The 27,531-nt window shown below is 41.0% G+C and overlaps 1 protein-coding gene across 2 annotated transcripts in view; it reads left to right on the top strand.

Annotated features, from left to right (window-relative positions):
- Window positions 1-27,531, top strand: part of GRB10 (growth factor receptor bound protein 10) — a 114,009-nt gene that overhangs the window by 35,286 nt on the left and 51,192 nt on the right. For both annotated transcript variants that reach the window (XM_009282901.2, XM_009282902.2), the window contains exons 3-4: window positions 16,872-17,088; window positions 19,949-20,090. In XM_009282901.2, coding sequence (XP_009281176.1) covers window positions 16,872-17,088; window positions 19,949-20,090 — 359 coding nt within the window. The remainder of the gene's footprint in view (window positions 1-16,871; window positions 17,089-19,948; window positions 20,091-27,531) is intronic.

Here is a 27,531-nt window from a genome sequence, read left to right as displayed (position 1 = left end):
ACTGTGGATTTTAAGATTTTTCCAGCATGGGAACGTATTTCCTTTAGTTGAGACAAACAAGTTGCACTGGAATGTGCTCATGGTCTGTATCAGCAAGTATAGCTTAACTTAGTTATGTCGAGAAGATGTACTGTGATATATCTGGAAAAAATGGATGTCACTAAAAATACCTGGTTAATACATTTCTGTGGTGTTGGGTGAATGTGAAGTTAGGCTTTCTTAGTGGCAAAATTGTGTTAAGTATCAACATGATTTTCTATGTTTAAAAAATGATTAAAAGTTCATGACTGAAGGCAGACTTAAGATAGCAAGAACAGTGTAAAATGGTACAGGGTTTGATTACAGCAACATGCTGGTTCTTTCTGTAAGCCCTGTATCTATGCAGTGTACTGCCTGTACCCATAGCCAGTCCTCACTGAACGAAGGCGATTTGAAGACAAGTGACCTTGGGCCCGCTGCCTACTTTATTGATAGCAGGGTCTTCGTGGGGGGGACAGTTCCTTTTTCACTCATTTTGGAAGTTGCATGGAGTAACAAACCTCCGAAGTCTGCGCTGCAGGGTTGCACAGAGGTTCTTATGCTCATATGCCAACGAACGATTGCAAACCATAGCCGTTAATGATGGCAGCAGCAGACCTGACTCCCATGTGTTGTTAGTTAGCCTTCTATACCTCAGGCAGCTATAAGCTGCTCAGAGTAATCGGACTCACCCGAGGTCTTGAGGAAACTGGACTGCAGAAATCATTGCAGGATACTGCTAAGTGTACGTTTCTTTGCATGAGCGCACAGAAGCAGCGATGGGCTCTCCATACCCGTGACCCCTCCATCAGGAGTTGGAAAATACTTGCTGGGATTGGCCACTGGGCTGTGCGGAGTGGGGCAAAGAGTTAGAAGCACTCGTTCAACAAATTACCTGTTACATGGGATGAAACAAATCACTGTAGTTGTTTACCTACGTTTTCCCCATCAGCAAAATGAGGATATTGCTATTGCAACACTTCTGTTAAGTATGTGGTTGGGATCTGCTTTGTAGTGTGCATGCTGTTTTTGAAGATGAAATCTCGCTTTGTTCACAGTATTAAGTTGAGAGCCAGTTCTGAAGAGATGAAATCAAAGACTGAAATGTGAACCTACGTGAGATTGTATCCTAATATATAGGGTAAACCGTAGACTATTACTTTGACATGGTGGGTAGCCTTTCTGTAGATTGACTTGTTTGTATGCAATGTGTGACATGGAAGTAGTGAAAGATAATGCAGCGTCTAAGTACTAGAAATGTGCTTTGATTGAAGGTGCATAATTCTTGACTCACAGTAGGGAGGGGGTCAGTGAATTAAGCTGAAGGGTAGTTGAAGCTTTCTTTGTGTGCATATAGGGGTTGAAATCAAAGTTGGAACAGTGACCAGCCTTGCAAGTTAATGTTGGAACATTTACTAAAAAAAAAAAAAAAAAAAATTGGCATTAAATGTGGGATAGCGAGATAAGGGAAAACCACTTGAGGCATAAAGCATGGTGAAAAGCCATGGAGTTTCTTTAAGATGGTTATAGTATGTAGCTGAAGTGAAACTATTGAAAGAGAAGTAATTCATTTTCATTACTGTAGGAGCCGAGATGTCTCCTTATACAGTATTTATGTTTGTGGTAATATCTTTCCACCATTGTGTATCTCTATAAACCTTCTGTTTAAAAACCCGACCAAACAAAGCAAAACAAAAAAACCTCCCAACCCTCCCTCCGTATGGCAATAGTGCCGGGCTGTTTGGGCCAGGATACATGCCTCCTGCTGCGGTAGGCTGGTGAAACACAAAACGGAGAGATCTCTTTCTGAAGAGCAAGTTTAGAGATCAGTCTGGCAGATTGTTGGCTCCAAGGTGAATTGAGACTATCGGGGAGAAATTTGTTGAAGGCACGGCTGGGGTGAAAGGCTCCTTTCTTACTGTGAGGGTGTTTGAGCAAGAGGACTTGGTGATTGCAGCGCTGATGACTTTGCCCTGAAAAAAGATGTCCTTTCAAGTAGGCTGTTCTCAGACCATTTACATTCCCCGGGGCCTGGTGTCTCCCAGGGGTTTGGTGGTACAGCTGTGCTGGCACACTTCCTAATGTACTTGTAATAGCAAAAAACCACTTTCTCCGAAGGAAGTTTATTCTGGTTTGACAAGTGAAATGAAATGCAGCAGTAAAAGCATTCTTAGACACTTATACTGGGCTAGAAATACAGATATTTTAACAGGAAAAATAGTTGAAATGTGGAGTCATTTCTACTGAACTGGTTGTGAGCAACCTTTCCTTGTATTTCAGGCAAACGTGCAGACCTATGCAGAGTGAGGGCAGAGGTTAACGTTGAATGTTGCGCGTGTCTCAGCTTCAGCCTGAAATTAGTCCTTTTGATGTTTGTGCCGTACAAACACAGAGGAAGACTCAGCCCCCTACCAACAAATCTGACACAGAAGGGACAGAGAAGAAACGCTTTTGTACTATTAAGTTACCTGCTCGGTGGTTTCAAATCTGTGAGGTAGAAGATAAATTTTTAGTGCCGTGGGTTAAATAGCTTTTAAACAGGCTTGGAAGAAACTTAAGCGTTAATCTATCCCCAAAATTTCTATGGATATAGTGATATCAGTATAGGTTTGTGATCCCTTTACAGTATTTTATACTTGTAATAGGTCCTTGTATATAGATTCAGTTGTTCTGGAAAAATGCTGCTGTTTAGCACACCTGGCTTTATGCACTGACCTGATACAAGCAATGTGAGTGCTTTTCATGTGTTAATGAGTGCCTACCTGAAAACACATCGGTCAAAATACTTGACGCGTCTCATGCAGGCATCTAGATTACTTCAAGATGCATTTTATTGAGAGCACGTGGGAAGAAAGTCTTCTAGTGCATCCTCAGTTTTGGAGGGGCCAAGAGAGGGACTAGCTAATGAGGACAAAATTGAGGGTTGTTGTTGACAGAGCGGACACTATAGAAGTAAATAAGGTAGAAAAGAGCAGTAAGTGGCTCTCAATGAAATGGTACCCACTGTGGTAAAAGAGGAAGGTGGTAAGAATCTGAAGTTTATTTGAATCAAGTACAAAAAGTGTTGTTCTTCACCTGATGCAAGATAACTCTCAAAATTAGTTCACTGGAAGCTGAAAGGAAGCCCATGTGGGATGTCGACTCTGGAGGACTGTTGGGGATGGAGAAAACTTTGAAGTTTGGTTCTAGTGCTTTACGTGGTGCAGAAGCTCAAACCGTATGTTGGGGTTTCATCCATTTTATGATTAGAGTTAAGAACGTATAATTGCATAAACACATCAGAAAACAGAAACAGCCTTAATGTAATTTTTTTTTTTTACTACTAAAACTTTTAAATGTTTTTAGATAACCGTACATTCTGATGTTACGGTGCAGCTGCTGTGGCTTGTGCTTTAAGTTGTATATTTGTCAAATAAGGAAACAAACTCTGCCCTTGTTTGTTTCTTTTTCTAGTCAGGTTGTCCTCACATTCATCTAAGAAGAGATTGAGGGACGTCAATGAGAATTGTTGTTGTTCCAAAGAAAATTATTTTGAATTTTGTAAAGAGGAGTAAAATAGCAAAAGATAATATTGCAGTGTTGCATTATTTATGGTGCCTGTAGCTTTGGAAAAAAAAAAATTATCTTCTTGCAGTGTTAAGGCTGCCCCAAAAAGAACTGGAATGGTACACCTCTGTAACTCAGATTTCTTACATCATCTATAAAGCAGATATACTAAGCTGGGGCTTGTATTGAGCTCACATAATAAGAGGGGGGGAGCAAAATCTGTAGAACAACAACTCTGTTGTAATTTGATGCCAGTTCTGCACTGAAATTTTTCACCACAGTGCAGCACTGTAACAATAAACCTCAGTCATCACTGTCTTTGAACTTATCTGACTGTGATAAGCGGTACAGTATTTATTTCTGCCTTTATGTAAACACTGTGCTGCAAGTGGTTCATGACAGCACTTCAGTATGGCAAGCTGTGTCATGTGAGGATACTTTAGAGATGCATAATTTCAAAGCAGCTGACATTCTTGCATTGAGGATGAAGAAGGTTGCGGGACATTTCTTAAAGCCAAGAAGCTTCAAGGGGAAGATCAATGTGAATTTGTTAATTTAAGTCTCTTTGTGCCTATTAAAAAGGACAAGATTCTGTCAAGCTAGTTGTATTTTCAGCTAAAAAAAACAGATTTAAATGGGGCAAAACAGCCAAATATAAGAAAATCAAAATATAGCATGAGATGTAGCTAAATTTGGAGTTCTTTACAGCAAGCAGCTGCTTAAGTAATTAAAGTATATAAGGTGCCACTGACCAAAGCAATTAGTATGTAATTTCATTAATGGTATTAGGATTGCAGTAACAATATTTAAGTCTTTCTGTCCAAATCAAGATTGCGGGCAATTTGTGACATGTACAACATGAGGTTAGAAGCAGTGCAATGTTACGGTATGTTACAGCACCACTGTCTGAGTGGATTTGTAACTGTGCAAGAACATGTCTTAAACTGGCTGTATATCTTGTTAACACTCCTAATTGGTATACGTTGCTTGCAAGTTTACATATACACGCACTTGTAAATTTTTATAAGCTTGTATGTTTGTAATTTCATATATAAAAAAAAGTCTTCGTGGGGCTGCTAATTTTTGTTTATCTTTGCAATTCAGTTATGAGCTTGCTGCTATTCAACAGCAAGAGAGAATGACTCTTTTTGTATATGTTTTTGTGGTTTGTCCTTAAGTGGTTGAAAAATCCTGGAGACCTCAGGCACAGTAAAATATTCCAAGTCCCCCTGAAATCTAAAGTGCTGCAGATGATGGGTTTCTAAACTACGAGGTCTGCAACTCAAAGGCTAGTGGATGATGTGCCCAGCGACCACAGGTAGCTTCTATCCTCAAGAATGACCATAAATACTCTTCAGAAGATGACAATGAATTTTAGAAACTAGGTAGAAAAAAATGCATCAGAGAGTGAATCTGGAATATACTAAAGTCGAAATACAGGTCACCTCCAAGGCTAAGGTAGCATCACTGAAGAATCATTCAGTCAGGTAACTGAAGCAGTGAAAGCTTGCTGCTGGGACACCAGTAGGTATTACTACCACAGTGGCTAACCTGGAGTTGCTGACATTGTTAAAAAGCCATCGAGAGAAGTCCTTCGGAGCATTAGGGCTTTACAGCGACACTTTTGGCCTACCTTAAGTTCTGTCCTGTTCACGCGTTGCCTCTTTTCTAGGGCTAAGGCTTTCTAGGTCTATAAATACGTGGGTGTGCTTTTGGCAGAGGAACCAGTCTTCTCTGCTTTTCTGGGCTGTATTTCAGATGTGAAACAGAGTGAGGTGAGCAGGTTGTCTAACCTCCTGCAAACACTGAACCTGTGCCTGCAGGTTTTTGGGACGACTTTCCTAAGAGGAGTGGTGGGGGTGATTTCGGGAGGCGCAGTGCAGGATGTCGGGGCCCTGCGAGCTCGTTTGAGTGTACCGATGACATCCTTGTCACGCGGGCTGAAGGAAATGGAGATTGCCTTGTAAGAAGCGATGGACTGTTAACAGAGTACCCGTGGGGGAAAATGTCTCGTGTCCTGCTTCCAGCGTTGTTTCGTGGGCGTGCAAGGAGGCGAGCCTAGGTGGGGGCTTCAGGGTCCCAGGTGGAGAAGAGCAGCGGGCTGGCTTCCCAAAATATAGGGGCACTCTGAGTACCCGAACGGGGAATGCACACACCTTGAAAAATGGAGCATGTGGGTCCTGTAAGGAAGACAGGCGTAGTTGGCCAGTTGGTTTTGACTCGCATCAAGCCGTGATGAATCTTGTGCATAGCGCACCTGTGGCTTTCGCTTTTGGGTAAACCCGACCTGACTTACTTTAACCGGTGCAGCTTGCCTGCAAGATGTTAAATGGCAAAGGACTGCGTTTTGAGTAGCTGATTTAAAAAAGGAAACTCAATTTGGTGAGTCTAGAAGAAACTTAACTGCATGTCTATTTTTCTTAAGCATAGATAAATTTAGGGTGATGTCATTGCTCTTTATTGAAGATCTGAATGGTAAATTCAGATTACTTTTTCTTTTGTATCATTGTTGGTCTCGGGTGATTGCAATGGTTTGTCTTTTTTTTTTCAGGTTGGGGGTTTTTTTGGTGTTCTTATTTGGTTGTTGGTTTTTTATTTAAAAAAAAAAAAAAGTTGGCTAATGAGAGCTCTTGGGGTCCGCATAGTCACGGCAGAGGGAAGCATCGTGGAGCTCTTATAAATGACTGGTTTCCGCATCAGTGGCGTGGGGTACAGACGCCTTCAGCAGTGGCTCCACACCGCCATTTGGGATGCGACTGCAGCAATATGCTCTGCCATCTGGGGATCTGTGCGGCAGGACTGTGGTGTTCCTTTCTCACACAGCGGAGGTTCGTGCTTTGTTACAGCAGTAATTCCTCACAAATTATCCGCTCTCTGCTGGCAGGGCCAGGGGAGAGCTCCTTGTTCTGCACCCAAATGGACTACTTGATTTTCTGACACAAGAGCTAGGCTTGCGTGAAAGGAGAGCCTAAAACAGACAGCTGACTCAAGGACAAAGTACCTGTGTGCAGATGAAATTAAATGCGTGCCCCAAAATGTTGTTCCCTTAGTAGGGCAAAGAAATGTAGGGAAAGCTTATATCGACGTGCTGCCAAAGCAGTAAGAGGACATCTGATGGCAGCCACCTTCATCTATGAAGCAAAGCTAAGGTAGGCAAGCTTGCTCATTGTTATTTGTCAGGTGCTGGGTTTGAAAGTCCCAAGTCGGGGGCTCTTAGAGGGCTTTTTTGACTCAGTGTTGCGATTCCAAACAACTCTTCCTCAGTTTAGTCTCTTGTAGATAATTTATCGAAATGACAATTGGAGTTAATACTAAACTATTAAAGCAACTGGTAAAAGAAGCCAAAATTACCCTGGTGTTAAAGCATTTTACTTTTTCATATGACTTTGGTTCTGTTAACTAAACTCTGACTAGAAGTACCTTAAATAAGAAATATTCCTGCTGTCTGCTTTGTAAGTACATGGGTCACAGCTAGGTAACTATTATGTGCTGAAAATGCAATCTTTAATTAACTCGGAGGAATAGCTGATTCATTAATTGCTGTGTGCAACTTTTGGAACTTTTATTCTCTTAAAGATGCTTTCTAAGCCAGCAATAAACCTGTTCTAAGCAAATTTTAAAACTCATGGTTTAAAGTTAGTAGGATTAAAGGTTAGCCCGGGTATCAAATGATGATGTACATGCCTAATTTAATAATAATGATGATGATGATGTTTCAGCATTAGCTCTGGGGACCCATTGCTTCCTGAAGAGAAATGCTAATGGACTTTTTGGGTTAATCCAACCACTTTTCACTTGAAAGCTTTATTTAAGTTGTCACGGAGTGGCTTTGAAATGAATCCCCCGATGCAAGAAGCCTGGGGTTTGCTGGCTGCCAGGCAGGGACTTCCCCGGGCAGGCGGGCGATGCTCTCTCTGAGAGAGCAGTGACAGGCTTTGGTTAGGAGGTTACCCACAACGTTTCCCGGAGCAGGGATAAAGCTTGGGCTTTCTTGGCAGGACGGGAGGGACTAAACCATGCAGTGGTACTCATATCGATTTGTAAGGATTGTTCAACTGGGATTATTTGGCTGGGTATTATGGTGTCTAATCAGGGAGGGAGAACACAGATTCCCTAAAGGAAAGCAATACATGCTTTGACTATGTTTTTAACATGGCCTTTAATAGCTTTAGACTTGTAAGACACGTGGTAGCTCCTCTCATCTGTCTGAATTTTTAACTCCTTTTTGAACTCGACTTGTCTATTACTGTTGTTTATTTGTGTATATTTGATTTGCTCTTTTTTTTTTTCCCCCCCCCGCAATAAGAAAAAGATATCTGAGTAAAACTTTAGAGAAGCGTTACAAGTAGAAATGTGTATATAGGAAATGGTAGAATAAATTTTGAAAAATAATAATTTTCATTCATGTAAGCATAAGGAAACACAGTATTTTAAAGCTTTTTATTCAGTTCCCTCAATGTAAAAATATGTAATCTTAATAAATATGCAACTAAACCTGACCTTTGCTCTATCAAATTGCAGCTCTCACTGATCCAGGATATCCTCTTAAAGCCATTCACCCGTAAATATGACTGTCTAACATAAGATGCAGTCTGCCAAGCACTTACCATGTGGCCAGTGGACAGTATTTCAATTCATCTATCCATTGCCATCCAACGTTGTGCCTCCTGAGTTCTGACTTGGAAGTATCTTAAAGGCTCAGTAGGTTAACACGATTTTCCCCATTATCTGGAAAGCTTCAGTGGATTTTCTGTTTGGTTTTGTGTGGGCTGCACAGGCTAGGAGCCATTTTGCTGCCCAGGTGCTACCCTGAACATGTCCTCCTGAAGGATGAGTGACAGTCTTTCTGTAGTCAGCATTTTGGGATGTATCGCCAGAGCTTTCCTTCCCGGTTTTGCTATAGAGGTGATGCGCCAAGATTGAGGCATCCAATTAACCTTACCAGGAAGATAAGACTTGAACAGAGAATCCCTGGGTCGGTCAGTCTGTCTCTCATGCATTCACTCATGCTCACTCTCCTTTTCTTTTTTTTCCTGAGTAAGGAAAGGGTCACAATAAGGCTATAGGTGCATGACTGTTACTTGCACGATTATGACTTAAGCTTAAGGTTTCCCTCTGTTTGTATCTCCTTTTGGGTCAGGAAAATCAGTCTGGCCTGCTCACCCTGTGGTGTGTCAAGTCCTTCACCAATGCAACTGCTCCATCATTCTCGAGGGTTTTTTGAAGATTAGTCTCCTCCAACCCGAGGTTTGGTCTTGGAAAGAATACCCCATTCTGCCTGCTGTTGTGCTGCTTCTCTCCTCAACTAATGTTATTTTCTAGCCTCTGTGTAACTGAGGCTGTTCGGGTTTGGTTTTTTCTGTTTTTATAATTGCACCCAAACAAATGCTTTCCTTTTAAGGTCTTTCTTAGTCTTTCTCTTAAACTAATGAACCAGAAGTAGGTGACATGAGAAAGTGGTACAGGGAAACCACTGAACCTAATGTTCATAGAAGAAAGCTGCAGATGTTACCAGTTTCTTGAAAACGAATCTTCTGACTGGATTTTGCAATCATCCCAGGAATGACAATTTCCCAGAGGTCTACTTAGCCTCGGATTCTGCTTTAAGTGATCTGTTTACTCATTATTTACTATACAGCATTGGTTCTGCAAACAGTGGCCTGCGAAGAGGGATTTGAAAGGCTGGCAGTTGCTGGTAATTGCTGTTATCAGGAGCTCCGCCATCAGCGATGGCTGGACAAGGGTGTGTGGTATGCTCACCCAACAGGAGCCTGTCAGTCCCACTGTCTGTGCAGTCCGACAGGATCAGCTGGTGTCCTGTTTGACTTTGGGTTCAGACTTTGACCTGATGCTTCTTTTAGGAATGTATGCTTTTTTCCTGCCTTTTTTTTTTTTAAGCTGCAAATTTCCTAGTAGAAAATGGGTATTGGGAAGATTGAATCCCAACTCGTGTGCCCTCTAAATGGGGTGCGGGGATCTGGAAAGGGGACTGGCCATAACTCACATATCTTATCTCTTATAATTGTAATAAAGCTGATATGTATATGCATAATCACGTTCTAGACATTTTAGATGTTTTCCTTAAGTTTCAAACCCCTCTCTCATAGCAATGCTATTAGTGCTTCAACACCTGTGCCTTAGAGTCGACTGAGGGCTCAGCAGTCGTGGTGGTGATACCCATGGCCAGCAATCGTCTGTTGAGGCAACCAATGTCCGTCCACTCCACAAAAGGGCCAACATGACTCTATAGGGTTCTTGTGTTAGAAGTGGGAATATGCACGCTGGGAGGTGCTTCCGAATGTTGTCTTTGAATAATTGTGGCCTCATCAAAGGGCAAAACAGTTAAAATCTTGGTCAGAGATGTGCTTTACTTTAGTTTGTCTCTGGAATTAAACAAACCAACCCCTGCTTATCCATCCTCGCGCCCCCCAAATACCTAGCTTTCATCATCTTTATGGTGTCCAGTTGTTAGGTGTGTGAACTGGGCAAGAGTTGAATTTTTCATTTTTTAGCCCTCCATTTTTTTCATCAGAATTCCTGAAACTTGTTTTATGTAATAAAGACTAGTCCGAGGGTACAATTTCATTCCTTCCTGCCATAGGGCACCTGTAGCCAGTTGCTCCTGTTACTCGTTAATGCTTTGATTTTTTTTTTTGACCAACACCTTTCATATGTAGCTTATTCCTATAGCTGTTACCTAGCAACATTAATTTTGTTCAATTTAGTTTGTCTTCTATTTCAAGAAATTTATAAGGTGTGTTTTAAGAATGTTACTGGAGTCCAACCATGAACCTTTAGTAAAGAGGTGTTTATAAAGTGAATTCTCTCCAGCACCTGTAACTAATGTACATACATTTGGTGTTAGCCTTCCTAGCCTTGTTGGCAGAAATGGGAATCGATGCATGCGGGATTTAAAAATCACTCGGAGAATACTGGAGCAGTTACAAGTTCCCTGTTGACTCTTCTGTGTGGCATTTCAGTGCGCTCCAGAGAGCGTAGATGCCTATCTCATTTTCATGTTCGTTTTCTGACCAGCATCTTTGCTTCTTGCCCTTCCTTCCATGGCATGGTCCATTTAGCATTTTGAAAGTTGCTTGTACACTGATGTGACATTTTGTAGGCCAGCAACCATAGTTACAGTACAACGTAGAGGATTACTCTTAAGTTGATGAATGTTAGAAAGTAAAGTAAAGGACTCTTCAGTGCAGAGTCCCATAAGGGGATTCATAGGGTGCATGAAGTTCTGGAGTTTTGGGGTTCAAGCTTGTCATTCTTAATTCAGACTTTGACCACTCTGGACTTGGTGATGTCTCTAGGAGGCAAAGTTGGGTTTGTCTTCTGCCTTCACTTTAAAGGAATAAAAATCCTCCAGTCTTCCAACATTCAACAAATGCAATCTTTTGATACTTTTATAATTGGGTCCAGCAGCAGACCTGGAGAACAGTGTAAACAAATAGGGTTTGCAAATGTTTTTCATATTGTCTTTTTGTTTCTTGTGCAAAACTACCATCTGTATGTAATTTTTAATAACGCAGGAGAAGAGAGAGCGCATAGAATTGGAACTGGAGGGTATCATTCAGCTGGAGGGTATCATTCAGCTGCAGCGTCGCTGTAGAAGTCACTGTGGGGTTTTTAAAGGACGTTGTAAGAAATCTGCTTGGTATCATCCACCTTCTGTTGTGTGCTTCTCTGAGGCATAGTAGCTGCCAAATCCTAAATGCATGCAACGGTAGGGGGGCTGTAGGTAACTCTTTCTGTGTGCAAGAAAAGCAAGTTCAAATAGGCAACTGGTGCCTGTGGCATTAGTAGAAGCTGAAACAGGTTACGGAGGGAGGAAAGATATTTGTGTAAACAGAGCACATGTAGTTACAAGTTCAGAGGGAGAAGGGAACAGAGGAATATGACTGTTATCTAGAGTGGACTTTTTTGTGCATCATAACAACTGTGTGTTGTCAGCGAAGGTATATTTTCAAAATGTTTTAGTGGTTGGAATTTCTGAAAAATCCTATCAAAACAGCATTTGGATGTGGCACTGGAGCGACATGCTGTAGTGCTCTTGTGCAAAGGATCCTCTTAAAAAGGGGTTATCTTGTAAAAGGAGTTTGTGTGCACATCTCACTCTGGTAATCCTTACCTGGGTGGCTATTTTTGATCATAAAAAATGAGATTTCCACAATACCAAAAACCTTACTAAACATACTTGTATCACCAATATGAATCAGAATAATTTATATGCGGCTTTAGGAGATTAGAAACGGGATGTTGAGGTGGATACCGTAATACTTTGTGTCTTTTTTCCCTTTTAAATTCTAGTTAAATATTTCTGTTCATTTTAATGTAAATGTATTTTCCCTGTATTACCTATATTTTACATAGTGTTTCACTGGATCATCAGTGCGGGATGCTACAGTATATGCCATTCTGCATTCCTTTTCTTTCGCTGTTTCCATCTGTCTCCTTGAAGGTTGGTTAATGTGTGCAGGAGGGCCTGCTAATCACTTTGATATCATCTTCTACTGAGCTAAACCTGAGCAAAATCTTACATTAGTTATATCTTAGCTCCTTTGCTTTGTCAAGCAGGATCTTGAATGTGCTACACTGAAACTCATTTTGGGGAACTGATTGCTGGAGTTAGGCTGTCAAATAGGTATAGATGAGCAATCAACAGCTGCCTTACTGTAATATCAAACACTTGTTTATATACACATTGTTAGGCTTCATGTAGCATCAGACTTAGTTCCATGGCGACAGAAAAGTGGTACAGCATTTTTATAAATCTGCTGAATTCCTGGTAGCACTCACATCAGTCTTCTCTGTGAACTGGTATGAGGCATAACGCTGGAGAACTAAATTCTGAAATGAGCAAACAAGAAGGAAATTATTTATGTATGTATGTGTACAGTTTTTAAAAGCCTCTTAAATCACAGCTCACTTAAGTCCTGTGATGCTTTTCATAATATTTCCTATGACCTGCAGGCCATATGTAAAAGGGAAGGGTGTTTGCTGGGCTGCCATTTAGAGATGTGAAGTGCAGCCTGGTCTGTAGTCCAAAGCCAGGATCCTTTCCATGTTCAGCTTTTTTTCAGTAAACAGAATTTCTGCAGTGCAGTGAGCCCATTGACAGCTGTGGAAATACCTGCTTGCTTCGGGAGGCTGGCATAGATGAAGCTGAGCAGGGCTCATTTCAGCCACAGAATAAGCAGGATCCTGCTTAGTCCTGTTAGCTGAGCTTGACACACCAAGGCCAACAACAACCAAAATAAGTAAATAAATTAGTAGATAGGGGATAGAGAAGGGCTAGAAGTAGAAGACAAGTGGGACATGGTTAAGCACAGATTAAAGTTTGCTCAGGCCTAACTTAGGGGTTATCATCCCTCCTATGGTATGCTCAAAAATGTTCAAATGGTATTCAAAGTGCTTTCGTTTTTACGGAACATGACAGCTTAGCTCACTAGCTCAGTAGAGGTTTTATAACAAAGTTTTCTTCTTTCCTTGAATTGAACTTTTAATTTTTTTCTTGTAATTGAAATCATGATTTACTTTACCAAAAATATTAACTTGCAACATCCAGTGGAGCTGGTTTGTGAACAAAGCCAAAGTTTAACAAATTGTGGGCAAGGAAGCAAAATGATGTTAAAACAGCTGCCAGCCTGTGCACTTTGATTCTAGTTTGGGAAAGAATATTGCTTGCAGACGTACCAAGTATTTTCTTATGGTAGAAGTCTACAAAACTGCCAGTAACCCATCTACCACCAGAAGTATGTCAGAGCTAGGTTTTGCCAGTGTTTTCCTTTAAAAATGACTTTCAAAAGCAAAAGGCTGCTTGCATGTTTGTGCATGGAAGTGATAAGCCAGCCTCTATGCAGTTCAATTGAGAGAGAAAAAACAGACCTTGAATATCCACTTTCATACTTCTTGATCTTATGGCAGAATTCAATGCACATTAAGGAAAATAGCCTTTAGTATCCCCGGGAGCATATGTCTGCAAGATAGCTGGAGAGCTGGAGGCTTCTCAGCTACCTGCAGCTCTGCCTGCTATAACCTACAAAGGTGATTCTTCCAGGTCAGTTGCAAAATTTGTGTGCGCGTACTTAGAGGGTCAGCGTGATGCCATAGAGGCTCAAAGCCCAATGAGTTGCAAATTTTGCTGTTAACTAGCAAGCCTCCTCAAAATCAGTTTGTCAGCTTTGTTTTTTTCCATGTAGGATGATCTTGATAGAGACTGGATCTTGCTGGTTGGTAGAGAAAGATACTTTGAAGGATTTCACTGTATACAAAATTTCATTCTGAATAGCATACCCGCAAATGGTTAAAGTGGCTTAGAAATCCCATGGATGACTTACTTGATTTTTATTTAGTTAAGCTCTGTAGAGAGCCATCACAAGTAACATACTGGATTACTTGGCAGGCTGAGACATCTGCTGGCACTTCTGAGGTAGGCTACAGCAGTAAGGTTTCCTATTGCAACATGCTGAAATCTCTCCAAAACATAATGGTATTTAGTAGTAAATACTATTGTATAGAGATGAAACTGTATGAAATTGAAGATTGCAGGCATTGTCTTAAAAAAGGTTAAGGATCTGCGCTCCTGCAAAAGTTTTATAGCAAGACTGAGGGCTATTATTAGCAGTGCTGCACCTGCGAAGAGAAGGAGCTGACAGAAGAGTGAAACCAGATTCTGGACTTCAGTGCAACATATTATTAGGAAAACTCTATATGCACCTTGTCAGTGCCTGTCCTGTTGGAAATTGAATTTAGGTGTGTAATTGATACGCTTAAAAGCCTGCTAATGGTAATTCAATGCTTCAAACTATGTACTTGGTTTGCTTAGCGTTTTGCATGAAGTGCCTCATTTTATGCATATTACACCTTTGTGCCTATTTGATTACTCAGGAATAGCTTGAGCTGACTCTTAATCATTCTTCCCATGTTACAATCATCTGAAAACTTAATGATCTTGCACACTAATAGCTTTGTCTAAGTTGTTAATAAATTAGCACCCTCAGGGACCAAGCCATACGGACTTCCACAGAATGTACGCCTTGACTTTCTTCCCTTTCTGCTTTTCACCCTGCTAAACAATTGCTGTTAGTTGCCGTAATTTACTCCCTGACTCTGTGGCCAGGGTCTGTCTTTTATGTCTCCTTCATCCAACCCCTAAGCTTCTACGTGACAGCCATCTGACACCCTACAGCTCAGTCTTCTGGTACTTTAGATGAATGATAAAATTCAAAAGCTTTGTAATTCAGCCTGTCCCTCTTTATACTCCTACTCCTGTGGTTCCCTTGTGATTGCTCAAGAAGTGTTTTCGATATGTCCTCTCCAAACAGGATAAGAATCTGGAGGATGGAATGACATTTAAATTGCAACTCTGTCTTGAGATCCCTAAAAATAGAAGGAAAATTATTGTAGACTTTGTCAAAGCAAAGTCTAGATTATTGAAAATGCATGAGCTAGCTGGCAGAGAAGATCGTGTAGCCTACTGAAGGTGAGTCTTAGTAGTAGGGTAGTAGCTGTTAAGTACAGAGACTGAGGGAAATAACCATAAAGAAATGAAAGGAAGAAACCTGTTTGTGGGTTGATAGGGGTTGTTTTGTTTGGTTTTTTTTTTAACGTGTTCAAGCCTAGAAATCCTGTGAGTGCTTTTTCAGTGAAGGCTAAGTGGCTTTTACTCTAGTAAAGGGCCTACCAACTTTCAGTGAGGAACATAGTATTTCAGGTCGTTAAATAGAGCTCAGATGTAGGTATGTGACCAGCACCTATTTAATTCTGAGCAGATCTTTGGTTCATCCAACACTGAGAACTGGGGTCATCAGTGTCCGAAACAATTGCCGTGTCAATGCTGTGTTCGGATCCCATTATAGTTATTGAGGCATGTTGTTGGTGGATAGAAATAGAGTGGTGCTGTTCTGGATTTTATCCTCAAGAAAGGTGATATTGATACAAAATCGTTTATGGTATCTCAAAGAAAGTACTGTGATTGGTCGCAAGCTGAGTAGCTGCTCCTGGTGGTTCACTTACCCATTCTTTTGCCATGTTTTCTAGGTATCAGAAAATATTTGGGGTGAAAAGCATATTTTAGCTGCATAGCGTTGTGTAAATATTTGCTAGCTTCATTGCTTGGCTCTACTTCTAATCCGTGCCATGAAGAGTTTTGCGAGACACAAGGTTTGCAGACAGCAATGGTATATTTTACCAGGCCAATTGTTACGGCTGGAAAATAAGGGCACATTTTTGGATGCACAAAGCTGTGTTTGGTCTGAAGCAGCTGTTCAGGCAGTGGCTGTGCAGTAACCAGAAGCAGATATCGATGTGTGTGTTCGTCAGCCCGCTGAACTCCTGATAGGGAGTGATGTAACTTGTGGCTAGGGAGTAATTATAATACTCTGAAATAGGAGTTCAGAGAGTGGTTAGTGCAAAGGGCTTGCAGAGTTTTGTTGTCTTGCAGAGTACTTATGATCGTTAAGGAGGAACAAATGAGCACAAGTTACTTATTTACTGTGAGGTAAGGTGGCGTATATAGAAAGGTCGGTGCAGTTTTTAGGGACTGATGTTCCTCCAACCACACACACCACATCCCTGGTTGATTTACTTAGAGTTCTTTAAGGCAGAGGTCTCTCTATAAAAAGATCTGTATCCTTGCTCTTGCAATGTGATAAAGTCCTTGGAGTGACAGTTAAAAACTTGCGTTGCCCTTCAAAATACCGTATCACAAAAATGCGCAGAAATACAGATGGGATTTTTAACAAACTATGATGATTGCTTTCCAACATGTACAGCAGAGGATTGTGTCTTCCACCTATTGACTTCTGCAACACTGGCTTGTTTTTTTCCTTCTAAATTATTGGATCTTGCAAAGTCTTTATTATACTGTTTGACAATCTGAACTTGATACATTGACAAGCTGAACTGAGGTATTTGTAAGTGGTATACTTTTGAAATGTATGTCAGTTTATCAGTAAGTAAAGTGGTGCTTCACATTAGCATTGGCATTATTAAAAATACCACTAAATTTTGGTGGTGTTTATATATATATATAATCCTGTAGTAGAAATATTTCATTCTGTGTCAACAGCTTTTCACCAATGAAGACAAAATAAATAAAAATTTATTTTGTCAATCACTGGCTGTTACTAGTTGCGTTTTTCTGCTCTAGAATAAATAAATGTGTTCTGCAATAAAAATGTGCACTGTAAAAAATATAAAATCATGTGATAGCTTCACTGAAACTTAGTCTTTGGTCTTTACAGACTTCCTTCATCTGGGACTTCCAGATGTGTTAATGCTGCCTTCATTTTGTCTTTCAGATGACGATGTGGACCTAGAAGCTTTGGTAAATGACATGAATTCCTCATTTGAAAGTTTATACTCTACATGCAGTATGCAGTCGGAAACCACTCCGCTTCTTCAAAATGGTCAGCTCAACCGCAGTCAGTTGCCGTCCTCAGGATCTGGCGCACTGCAGCCCATGTCTCCAAGGCAGAAGGTGCAGCGGTCTCAGCCAGTGCGCATTATGGCAGTCAGGTAGGAACAAGGGACTTGCCTCCTTTTTGTTAAAGTTGTCTTGAACTAGCTTCAAAAGAACTACACTTTAAAATAGGAGATCAGCTTCGGTAGGAGCCTAGTAGTGTTAGACTGGACTTTTGCATAGGAAAAAAGATGTACCGAGTAAGTGAAGGACATAAATTTTCCATGTATTCTGTAAAATGTGAAAAAGTCACATTTTTGCCTTTTTTTCACCCATGTTTGATGTACCTGTAGTAGCAGACGTGTAGAAGCATATCATTGGTATCAGTTTGCAGAAATTATGTCCATATTTGGATTTTTTTTCCAAACTTTTAAAAACTGTTCTCTCAGGTATGGTGCCTACTGACAGCTTCTTGGTTTTATAAAACATAAGAGATCATGTAGATAGATGAGGGTGCATTCAGCTAGTTTTGTTATACAAAAAATACCTCTCTTTGAGGAGGTTTCCTGAACAGTCCAAGACGAACAAACAAAAAAGGAGCACATCGTAGTTATTTAGCTGTTCTTCCTAGAGCACTTTCAGCTCTTTCACTTGAATGCATTATGTGAGTTGTTACCAAAAAAAAAAAAGTGTTTAAGTTGTCTCCCTGTTGTCAGGATGGGGGCTTGAATTCAAGCTTCAAGTGGAATGCTCTTGGTGGTGACGGGAGAGTCTATAGGTGATGCGGAGGTTCTTAAAAATCTTCTTTTTAGGCAGCAGAAGGAAAGGAGCTCCTGTCAGCATGAGTAGGTAAATTGCCTGAATCAGAGAGATTGGGAGTTTTCCTTTCCTTCTAGTTAACAATGTCTTCTCCAAAAGAAGTGAAAAGTAGTAATAATAAAAGAAAAATCCCGGATGTGGAAAGGGTTGCTCCTAATTCTTTATGCTGATGTATTTCCTATAGGAATGGTATTCTTAAGACAGGCAGCTTTTCTATATGAATGGGTAATACGCAGTAACTGCAATACAACCAAGTCAGCTAATGATGCAATCATTTTTAGAAGTATTTCATATTTAACCTTGAATAGGGCTGTACTAGAAAATGCACTCTCTAGAGTACTATAACTGTCAATGTTTTGTAAATATCTCAATCAAAACACTTCATTTAAACTATTTTTGGCATTTCAAAACTTAGCAACTCCTTTTTGAGAACACTCTGCCTTTCTGAACTCCTGTACTTCCATACGCACAAGAACATTGTGTGTTTATCATTAAAGAAAACAATGGTGAAACTTTTTATTCAGGGTTATCTAGATACCTTTCCCATAGAGGGGGATGGCTGCATCTCTTTTGCAACCACAAGAGAATGGTTCACTGTAGTAATTCTCTTAAGAGCACAGTTTTAAGTGTGTATCAGTCATGAGGTAAACGATGCACTGCAGCAGTATAGGCAGAGCAGAGCGCAGCATACTGAATTCTCATTTTAAGAAAATCACACCTTTCTAATTGTGTCGAGTCTGTAGTTCCACTTCTTATAATGGAGGTCAGTCAAAAACTTGCAATACAGAGCGCTATTACACAGCTGCCGATACAAGAAGTCTGCTGGGCTGAAGAAACCTTAACACGGTCCTTTACCCTATGCTGTAAGGAAGTGCACACATGGGTAGCACAAAAAAGATCAGGCAGGTCAAGTAGTCGTTCGCATGGCTCATAGTTGTGGCTGGAACCTGCTATTTATAGCAAAAACCCAAATCTGTAAGGCTCATTCGTGGAACACCAAAGCAACTAAATTGCAGGATAGAGTTACCTGCGGAGCAGATTTCCCAGTAGTTATTTTATCAGCCCCCGGGTTCTGGTACAGGCAGAGACAACAAGCGTGCGCAGAGTGGGACACGCTGCCAGAGGCGAACCCAGCAGTTGCCTCCCAGGCAGCTCTGTTAAGAAGGCTCTGCTTGCTGATGGCATGGGAAAAAATGAGAGCAAATTGAGTTTTTAATGACTTGCATTTCAAATCCAGGAGTTAGTTGATTGTCTCTGGAAACTTCCACGATTGCCACTAGATGGTGCCTTCTGCAAAGGCGTTGCAGGCCAGCCTGCTGCAGAGTCACGTAGTACAGCTTCAGTGGTGATGCCCTAGCAGTAGGGAAACCTAAAGCAATCTGTGTGGTCATAAATAGGTCTTACCTCTTTTCAAGCTTTTCTGTGGCAACTGGTCGGCTTCAGTTTTCCTTTTGTTGCTGTGGGCAGTACAGGTGTATTATAAACTGGAACCTGAAACTCTGTTGGTCCTACGCGAACTTGTAAGGCGTATCTCAGGAGGTGCAAACTTGTATGGTTACTGTTCAGACAACTATCATGAAGTGGGAGGGTGTAATTGCAGTTTACTACTCAAGCTCAGTCTTTGCATTTCCATTTCTCCAGGAAATGCCGAGTTGCTTGGAGATGGAATCTGGTATTGTAATGAGGTGACAATATTTGTTTCAGTCTCAGCTTAGAGACTTTACGGGGGTACACCTTCGTTTGCAGATCCACATGGAATTTGGCTCCAAGTGACTGCAGTTCTGTTCTCTTTCACATTCATTTAGAAGAGCTTAACTGACTTTCTGGCACACAGAGCTTAAGCTTGTAAGCTAGTGCTTACATCAGTGAGTACAGATGGATATTTCTGTTTATTTTATGTGCACAGTTACCTCAGTTACTCACCCAAGTAATCTAGTTATCAGCAACACAACAAGCATAGATGCCTGACCGGTCATTTTTCACATGCAGTTACCTACTTTGTACTTGCAGTTGCTGTAACTGTATAGTAGTTGCTTAGAAAAACAGTGGGTTTGATTCCTTTTCTTTAGTATCACTATCGTAAATGGTGTGGAAGGAGATCCAGGTCTAGTGATGCCAGTTTGCTCCTCTTAATGCTTAGTGCTTCTGTGTTTATAGGCGTCTTCAAGAAGAAGAACAGCAATTCAGGACATCGTCTTTGCCGGCCATCCCAAATCCCTTCCCAGAACTTTGTAGCCCCGCAAGCTCTCCAGTGCTGGCCCCTGGATCTTTACCTCAGAGTCAACCTGCTAGTAAGCATGTGAGTATGGGACGAAGCTTTGGGTCATCCATTCACATTCAAACCAGCAGTGGACTAGTTCATTTTGAAGGCAGAAAGAAAGTTTCAAGATAAGTAGAAACACTTGTAGGCTTTGTCTGTGAGTAGGGCAGCACTGGCTGAGAGAGTGTCTTCAAACAGGCTTCAGACCTTTTTTAAAAGGTTTATAAGAATGAAGTGTAAAAATGAAGCAAGTCTCTTTCAGATACGTGCATGTTGTGAATGAAGCAGTAATGCCTAATATCTTTCGGATTTTGTTATCCAAGGTAATGACTTACTAATTCAGACGTCAGGTTAATTAGCTTAGAGTTGGAAGAGGATCTGTACATGTTATACTGCGTATTCTAGGTGCCACAAAGACACTGAACAGCTGTCTGTTTTCTTTAAGGACATATTTTGCTGTTTTTCATGAAGCTGCTCAAAAAGCAAAATAACGTTCTTAGAGCTTGTAACTAGACACAGCTCCTTGTAATGGGACTTAAGGAGAGAACTGTCCCATGGAAAGCTGGTTGAGCGACTCTCTGGGTTCTTGGCATCGAAGATAGCACAGATTGAGCTCTCACGTGGTCCAGAGCGATAACCTCAGTGACACTGCAAACAGTTTTTTCTTCTCTATCACACTCCACTCTCTGAGAAACAACCATCTTGTTTTGTATCAGTCCTTGAGCGTGTTTAAAGACTAAAGCTGGGCTTAAAAACCTTTGTTTTGTAAACTGTGCTGACTTGCATGGGGATGAAAAGATGGGTTGCTCTTACTGACTATTAAAACTGTCATGTGCTTGAGTACCCAAAAATATGATGATGTTTTTTCTCTATCACTGCTCAATTAGTTTGTAAGTAGCTCCTACGTCTGCTCTGACTGATAAAAGGGTTTGGGTGGCCAGTTCAGCTACAAGCAGTAGACCCTAATGTATACCTTCACATCTTCTCTATTGCTTTACATCGCCATAAACAGCTGTCTGCTTTCTTGAAAGACGCAGTGCATCTTCATTGGTTTTACTGTATTTCTTGTACGTACAAGACAGGTAACCAAATAATGCCCTAGGAGAAAATTGAGTCATCCAGTTGGGAATTTAGGAGGACCTCATCAGAGGCCTGGGTACCAGCTAAGCAGAGAGGCTGTTTTGCCAAGGCAGTGCTAATCTGACTCCAGGGAGACAAAACAAGGGGCAATTCTGCCTCCTGGCACGTGCCAACAGGACAGCAGCATAGCTGCCTTTCTGAGACAAACTGAAGTTGCTGAGGAACCTGCATTTACCTTTCCAAATATTTCCCAGTTTCAGGGATTCTTTGCCTTTTAGCTTTATGTTTTACTAAAATTAACCAAGCCACCCTAAAGATCACTCTGTAAAGCCTTAAGAAACCTAAATGATCTCTGTGTCAGTTTTCAATGGAATTTAGAAACTAGTGGTGTAACAGCACATAAATATAAAAGTAAACAATATTTTAATGCATGTAAGAAGATGGCTATAAAGATGGAAAATTTCCATTAAAATGGAAAATTTTGACAAGCCTTTTGAAAGCCTAAAATATTTATATTGCGTGGATATGCTTGCTGCTGAAGTTTTTAATCAAAAACAATCCATTATAGTGGTAAAACCTTTCAGGGTACGAGCTGAGGAGGTAAAGCATGTTGGACAATAGTGGCTTCTTCTGTAGATGCAGATATACTGTTCATGTCAGTTTATCGACTGATTGGAGGCAGATAAGAAACACTGGCTCAGGGTGAGGGAAGGATAGGGAAGTGTTCTTTTCCTCTCTAATGAATTATTTTCCCCTCTTTAATGAAGGAATAGAGGAACAGAACTGAAAAAAACCCTCTAGTTTTAAAGTATTGAGGGACAGAAGAAAAGAAAAGAGTAGTTTCAGTTTCTTCATGAAGGAAGAAAACTTTAATACCTCAGTTTTAAACGTGGAGTGTTGTTGGATAACAAAATAATCTGTCTGTTCAGCCTCCTCATAGGACATTAATTGTGTTTAATCCAGTTCTAGTTCCCTTCAATGGAGTCTGCTAAACATCATGAGTAAAAAAATCAGTAACTTAAGAAACGTTATACATCTTTCCAACTTCATCCCATTAAAAAAATGTAAAGTTTGGGAATTTGAGTAAATTATTTTAGGACATGCTCTTGCTTAGATAAATGTCCATAGATACAATATAAACTACTGGTTAACCAAATAAGTGATGAGCTTAGTTAAAAGACTGCAACAGCGTGTTTTAATGGCTGGCAGTTAGTGAAAATGAGCTGTGTTTTAAGAAAAATATAAACACAATGTTAAATGCAAACCAGGGTTAAACACAATGATGCTTAATTTCAGATTCTCTTCTTGCAGGTTATAAACAAGGATTAAAATTGGAGATTGGAATGAGCCATTCTGATTACATGGGATGTATGAGGTGTTAGTGAAAAGTAATTCCCTTCGTGCCTCTCGAGCATTTGCGGGTAAATAGGCAAATAGCAGTTCTAGCCGGCAGCGCTGCAGCTCTGATCTCACAGGGCATCACGGCACACGCATGGCGTGGAGGAAATGTTGCTTTTGGTCAGCTCATATCTAGGGGACTTGAGAGGGACCCAGGTTAATGTAGTCTTAGGGGATTTCAGGAAGGAGTGGCTATTTTGTTTGACTGTGTGAAACAGTGGGGGGTCACTGGGAAGCTGGGATGTCTGATACAACTTCATAAGAAATGAAGTGTCATCGGTGTTGTTCCTCACGGAACAACTCAGTCTTATTTTTTAGTAATTTTTAAAATACAACTCTGCAATGATAAAACCTAGTAGCAGTTATGCAAGAGGAATTTAAAGGTCCGGTCATGTTAAACACAAGAGTCTCATGTCATATTGCCAAGCCTTGGGCATAAAGAAATGCCAGCTCTGTTCAAGTTTTACTGAATTAAAACTTTTTCCCAGTATATTGTTCCGTATAGGAAAAGGATGCATGTGTGAATGAAAGAGTGAGTAAAGGAGCTTTCAGGTCATAAAGCCTGAATTATGTTTGCAGCTGAAAAAATGGATGTTGTCTTTTCTCATATGCAAAATTTTATGCGTGTAACTGGAGCTTGAGACATACATTTCTCGTTAAGATGCTTCTGATCCTTTTCCTTATTTTTCTCATGCAGTTGCCACCGCTTTTTTTAACAAGTGGTTTGCAACATTGCTTATGCACTGCTCTGCATTTGTTTCATGCTCTTTATTGGCTCAGCAAAGAAAGGTAAAAGCAGTAAAGCAATGAAAAATAGCTGTAATAAACCTTTCTTACTTTTTGCAGTAGATTTTTTTTTTGTTTTCTCATGATGATGATGATGCATTTTCTTTATCTTACTCAAAAAAAGTGCATATATCAGGATTAATTTCCTTTTTTTAATATATTTTTGGAGATCTGTTGGGTAATGGTACCGATTTCACCACAGCAGGAAGCAGTATGCTACCTCTAGCTCTGCTGCCAGTCAGGCACTGAATACTGCTTTTAAAGCTGATGGCTGCAGGAGCGTACTGCAGCTGCTCCCCAGAAGACAGAGAACAGTGAGAAATAACGGGTCTTCTGTACTAGCACAAAACTAAAAACACATGTAGGCAAATGGGATAGTCATTTAATGGGGAGCATCAATATATCAATCTGGGAGGTAAAACTGGAATGTTAGGCTTATTGAAATCATTGCAGATTTTGGTTTTTTATTTGACTCTGGATAATCTTCTCTGGTTCGGAAAAAAGCCTAAATTAGAAGATTTTGTACATACCTTTTTCTTTTAAGCACACAGGCAGGTTGAGTAACTGACACATAATTTAGTAGTAAAAGACTTAGAAATAACTGTGAACTTTTACGTTACGTTTCAAAGGCTGTCCTGCACTGAGCAACCTCCACAGTGGCGGGGTCTGGGCTAATACAGTTGTGTGACCAAATTCATCTGGCGGTGGAGGTTAAGGAATTACTTGTGATTAAACAGACATATGCTCCTTGGGAGTTCAGCGCTATGATCCTTTATTACAGTTCTGCAGGTGGAAACAGCCCACTTTGAGCTAAGTTTTACGGTGAGAAATGTTAGATGTTGACCTGTTGATAGTGAACGGCGTGTGGTTCTGTAAAAATTGGTGCCACTGAAGTTTTAGTAACGTAGTCAACCAACTGGTGAGTACCTGGGCAAAAAGTACCAACTAGCTGTGCTGTTGAGTCAGTAGCTACTTCAGCTACTGGTGTGGTGAGCGAGATGCCACAGATGTCTTGTGTTTGGAGAAAGTATGTCCCTTCAAGTGGTAGCTGCCAAAAAGCTTGTGAGTTCTTGAGTTGAAAGCAGCGTTGTCCGTGAGCTTGGGCAGGAGGAGGCTGACGGGAGAGGACCTACCTGATCAGTGCACGCCCAACCGTTTCCTCCTTCATCGTGTGCCCCTCTGTCCTCTAAGTACCACCCGTCTGCCTCTCGCCACAGAGCCCGACCGTGAGCCAGGAGAAACTTCAGCAGACCTCTGTGAGCATGTAAGTGCTCCCGCTTTCCGTGCTGGGAAGGGCAGGTAAAGGCGGGAGCAGGAAGGACATTGTCTGGGTGACACCATGGGGCATTGCAAGACCATTTGATGTCTTTTTTCTCTCCCTTTTCCCCACATTTTTGTTTGTAAAACACATGCACACCTACAAACACGAGATCACCCCACGTCTGAGGGGGACAGTGATTGTGGGCTGGGAGAAGGGACAGCTGAAAGTTTTTAAAACATCATTTACTTAACAGGATAAATATGTTTGTCTAAGAAAAATGGAAACCAGACAATTACACCAAACCAAGACCAAACATTTGTCCAAAAGACTGCTAAAAAAATCGGACAGCTAGGTTACCGCTAATTGAAGTCCATCTTTGTGTTGCTGGTATAAACTAAGAACTGGTTGGTAACTTAGGATATAATTTCTGGTTGTGTACAAATATTTTGGAAAAAGCATGCAATAATTACATGTAGGTCACTGCAATGCCACAGGATATTAGGCTAAAGTATCTTGTGTGAGTCAATGAAGCTTTCAACTGTAAAAATAGGGCAAATTTCTCACATCCCCCCCCTCTATACAGCCCAGGCAAACTTCCAAATAGCAGTTTGATGTACCGAAATTACTTACTCTTTTCTAGCAAATTAAACTCACAAATGGGTATGAATTAATGCCATTCTTTTTTCCAGATTTAGTTACCCTTCAAGGGAACTTCTGTAAACAGACTTCTTAGTCTTAATTGTTTTAATTACATGTTATGATGCACATTTTTTTTTTAGTTTTCTTCCCATAAAACTTTTATATTGGCTCTTTTGAATATAAGGATGTCGATTTCTGAAAGAGAAGCTCTATAAAAATACGAACTTTTGTATAATGAAGACTTTATGTACCAAGCTAGATTTTGCATGTGTGACAGCATATTTTGTACTTAATCCTGCAGCTGAATAACCTTTAGCAACAAGACATTTTGAAAATAAATACTGACATCATGTTGAGTCAACCGGACTTTACTTTCTCTCTAAACAGGCCAAATCCTGTAGCTGGATTAATCTGGACAATTCCTTAGGTCCAGGCACTCCCTCTGGCCCAACTTTAAAATACGGGTTTTTTATGGATATCTGCCATGATATATCATGTTGTTTCTCTCAAATCTTTCTTTGAACCAAGGCTTTTAAGCTAAATAAATAAATCATACATAGATTGCTCTGTGGCATGTTTAACTCGGATGCCTTTTTTTTAAGAAAGTTGTGATTGTGTTTGTGAAAAACTGGGAAAGATCAGGCCTCTGCCGCGGGGCTGTGGCCTGACTGTATGAAAACAGGCCTTGCACTTCCCTGGGTGCCCCTCTCTCGTTTGGAGAAATAACAGCTTCCCATACTAAATGAGTTAAATTTGATGGACAGTGCAGGGAGACGTTGCATTACTTTTCATCTTGTCCCCTGTGTCACACGAACATGTTGTCGGGGGGGTGGGGGGTTGGGGGAGGCTCACATGGTTTTGAAAGTCTCATTTGCTCATTACTGAAGAAAAGTAATGAATAACTGAAGACTAACGAGTCTGCTGGACTAAGCTAAAGACAAGCAGTCCTCAGAGCTGTTAGTGCTGAGCGGTCGATGGGTCTGCAGGCTGGAGGCCCTGTGCGTGGTCTGCCGGGGACTGGGACCAGCATGGAGTCAAAGCTGCTGTTTCTCCTTCCTCATGCCTGTTGCAGCAAGAAGCTTGGTGGTAGAAAGAAATGAGTCTCTTCGTTCTTGCTTTTGGAAAGTGCCAGAACAGTAGTTAAGTCCCAACATGGATTACTGGAAATATTAAGGGCATCTCACGCTCAAACCCAAAAGTATGTTATTTGTTGGGATTTTTTGTTTTTAATGACACAAACCTGGCCCCGCTCCCAGGAGCATTTTGGCTCCCTACCCGTAAGCGATGCTCCAGCAGCAGGAGTGTGCTGGGAGGAGGGCTGCGTGGTCAGGACCAGCAGCAGCGCGCCGGGGGACACGTTGCCCGACCGAGGGTGGTCTGGCACTCTCCGTGGGATGGGACCGGCCGGTCCCAAACCTGCCCTGCTGCACATGTGCTGGTAGCCCCACCGGGTGTTCAGCCACACAATAACGCTTGCAGTTGTTTTAAAAAGCTGTTTTACAGTAGTAATGCCATTGCAATTAACCTTTAGGACTGCCTTGTGTAACCACTAAGCAGTCTGTAGTATATGCTGCAGTAGCTGTGCATTAGCATATTCACACTAGATTTTTGTATGTGCATCTTAGTTACGTGTGCCCTTGCACATTTTTGTTGCGCAGCATTACTCTTGCTATATTTTATTAATGGCACAGTCAGAATTTAACTTAGCTGTTCTGTGCTTTGGTCAGGAATTGATAGAATTGAGAAGCTATCAGACAGAGTGCGGGGAAAAATGAGAAAACGTAACATGAGAGAAATTCTAATTCTCTCTGTGCCTAGCGAGGCAGGCAGGAGTGGGTTTGGGTGTAAACATCATGTGCTGGTAGCCCCACCGGGTGTTCAGCCACACAATAACGCTTGCAGTTGTTTTAAAAAGCTGTTTTACAGTAGTAATGCCATTGCAATTAACCTTTAGGACTGCCTTGTGTAACCACTAAGCAGTCTGTAGTATATGCTGCAGTAGCTGTGCATTAGCATATTCACACTAGATTTTTGTATGTGCATCTTAGTTACGTGTGCCCTTGCACATTTTTGTTGCGCAGCATTACTCTTGCTATATTTTATTAATGGCACAGTCAGAATTTAACTTAGCTGTTCTGTGCTTTGGTCAGGAATTGAGAATTGAGAAGCTATCAGACAGAGTGTGGGGAAAAATGAGAACATGAGAGAAATTCTAATTCTCTCTGTGCCTAGCGAGGCAGGCAGGAGTGGGTTTGGGTTAAACATCAGGTGCAGTAGGGAATTAAAAAAAAAAAAAAAACCCAGAACTGTATTGAG

This window comes from Aptenodytes forsteri, unplaced genomic scaffold, assembly GCF_000699145.1.
Source record: "Aptenodytes forsteri isolate BGI_AS27 unplaced genomic scaffold, ASM69914v1 Scaffold150, whole genome shotgun sequence".
Lineage (NCBI taxonomy): Eukaryota > Metazoa > Chordata > Aves > Sphenisciformes > Spheniscidae > Aptenodytes > Aptenodytes forsteri.
Note: the sequence above shows the minus strand (reverse complement) of the source record. Positions and strands in the feature narration are given on the sequence as shown.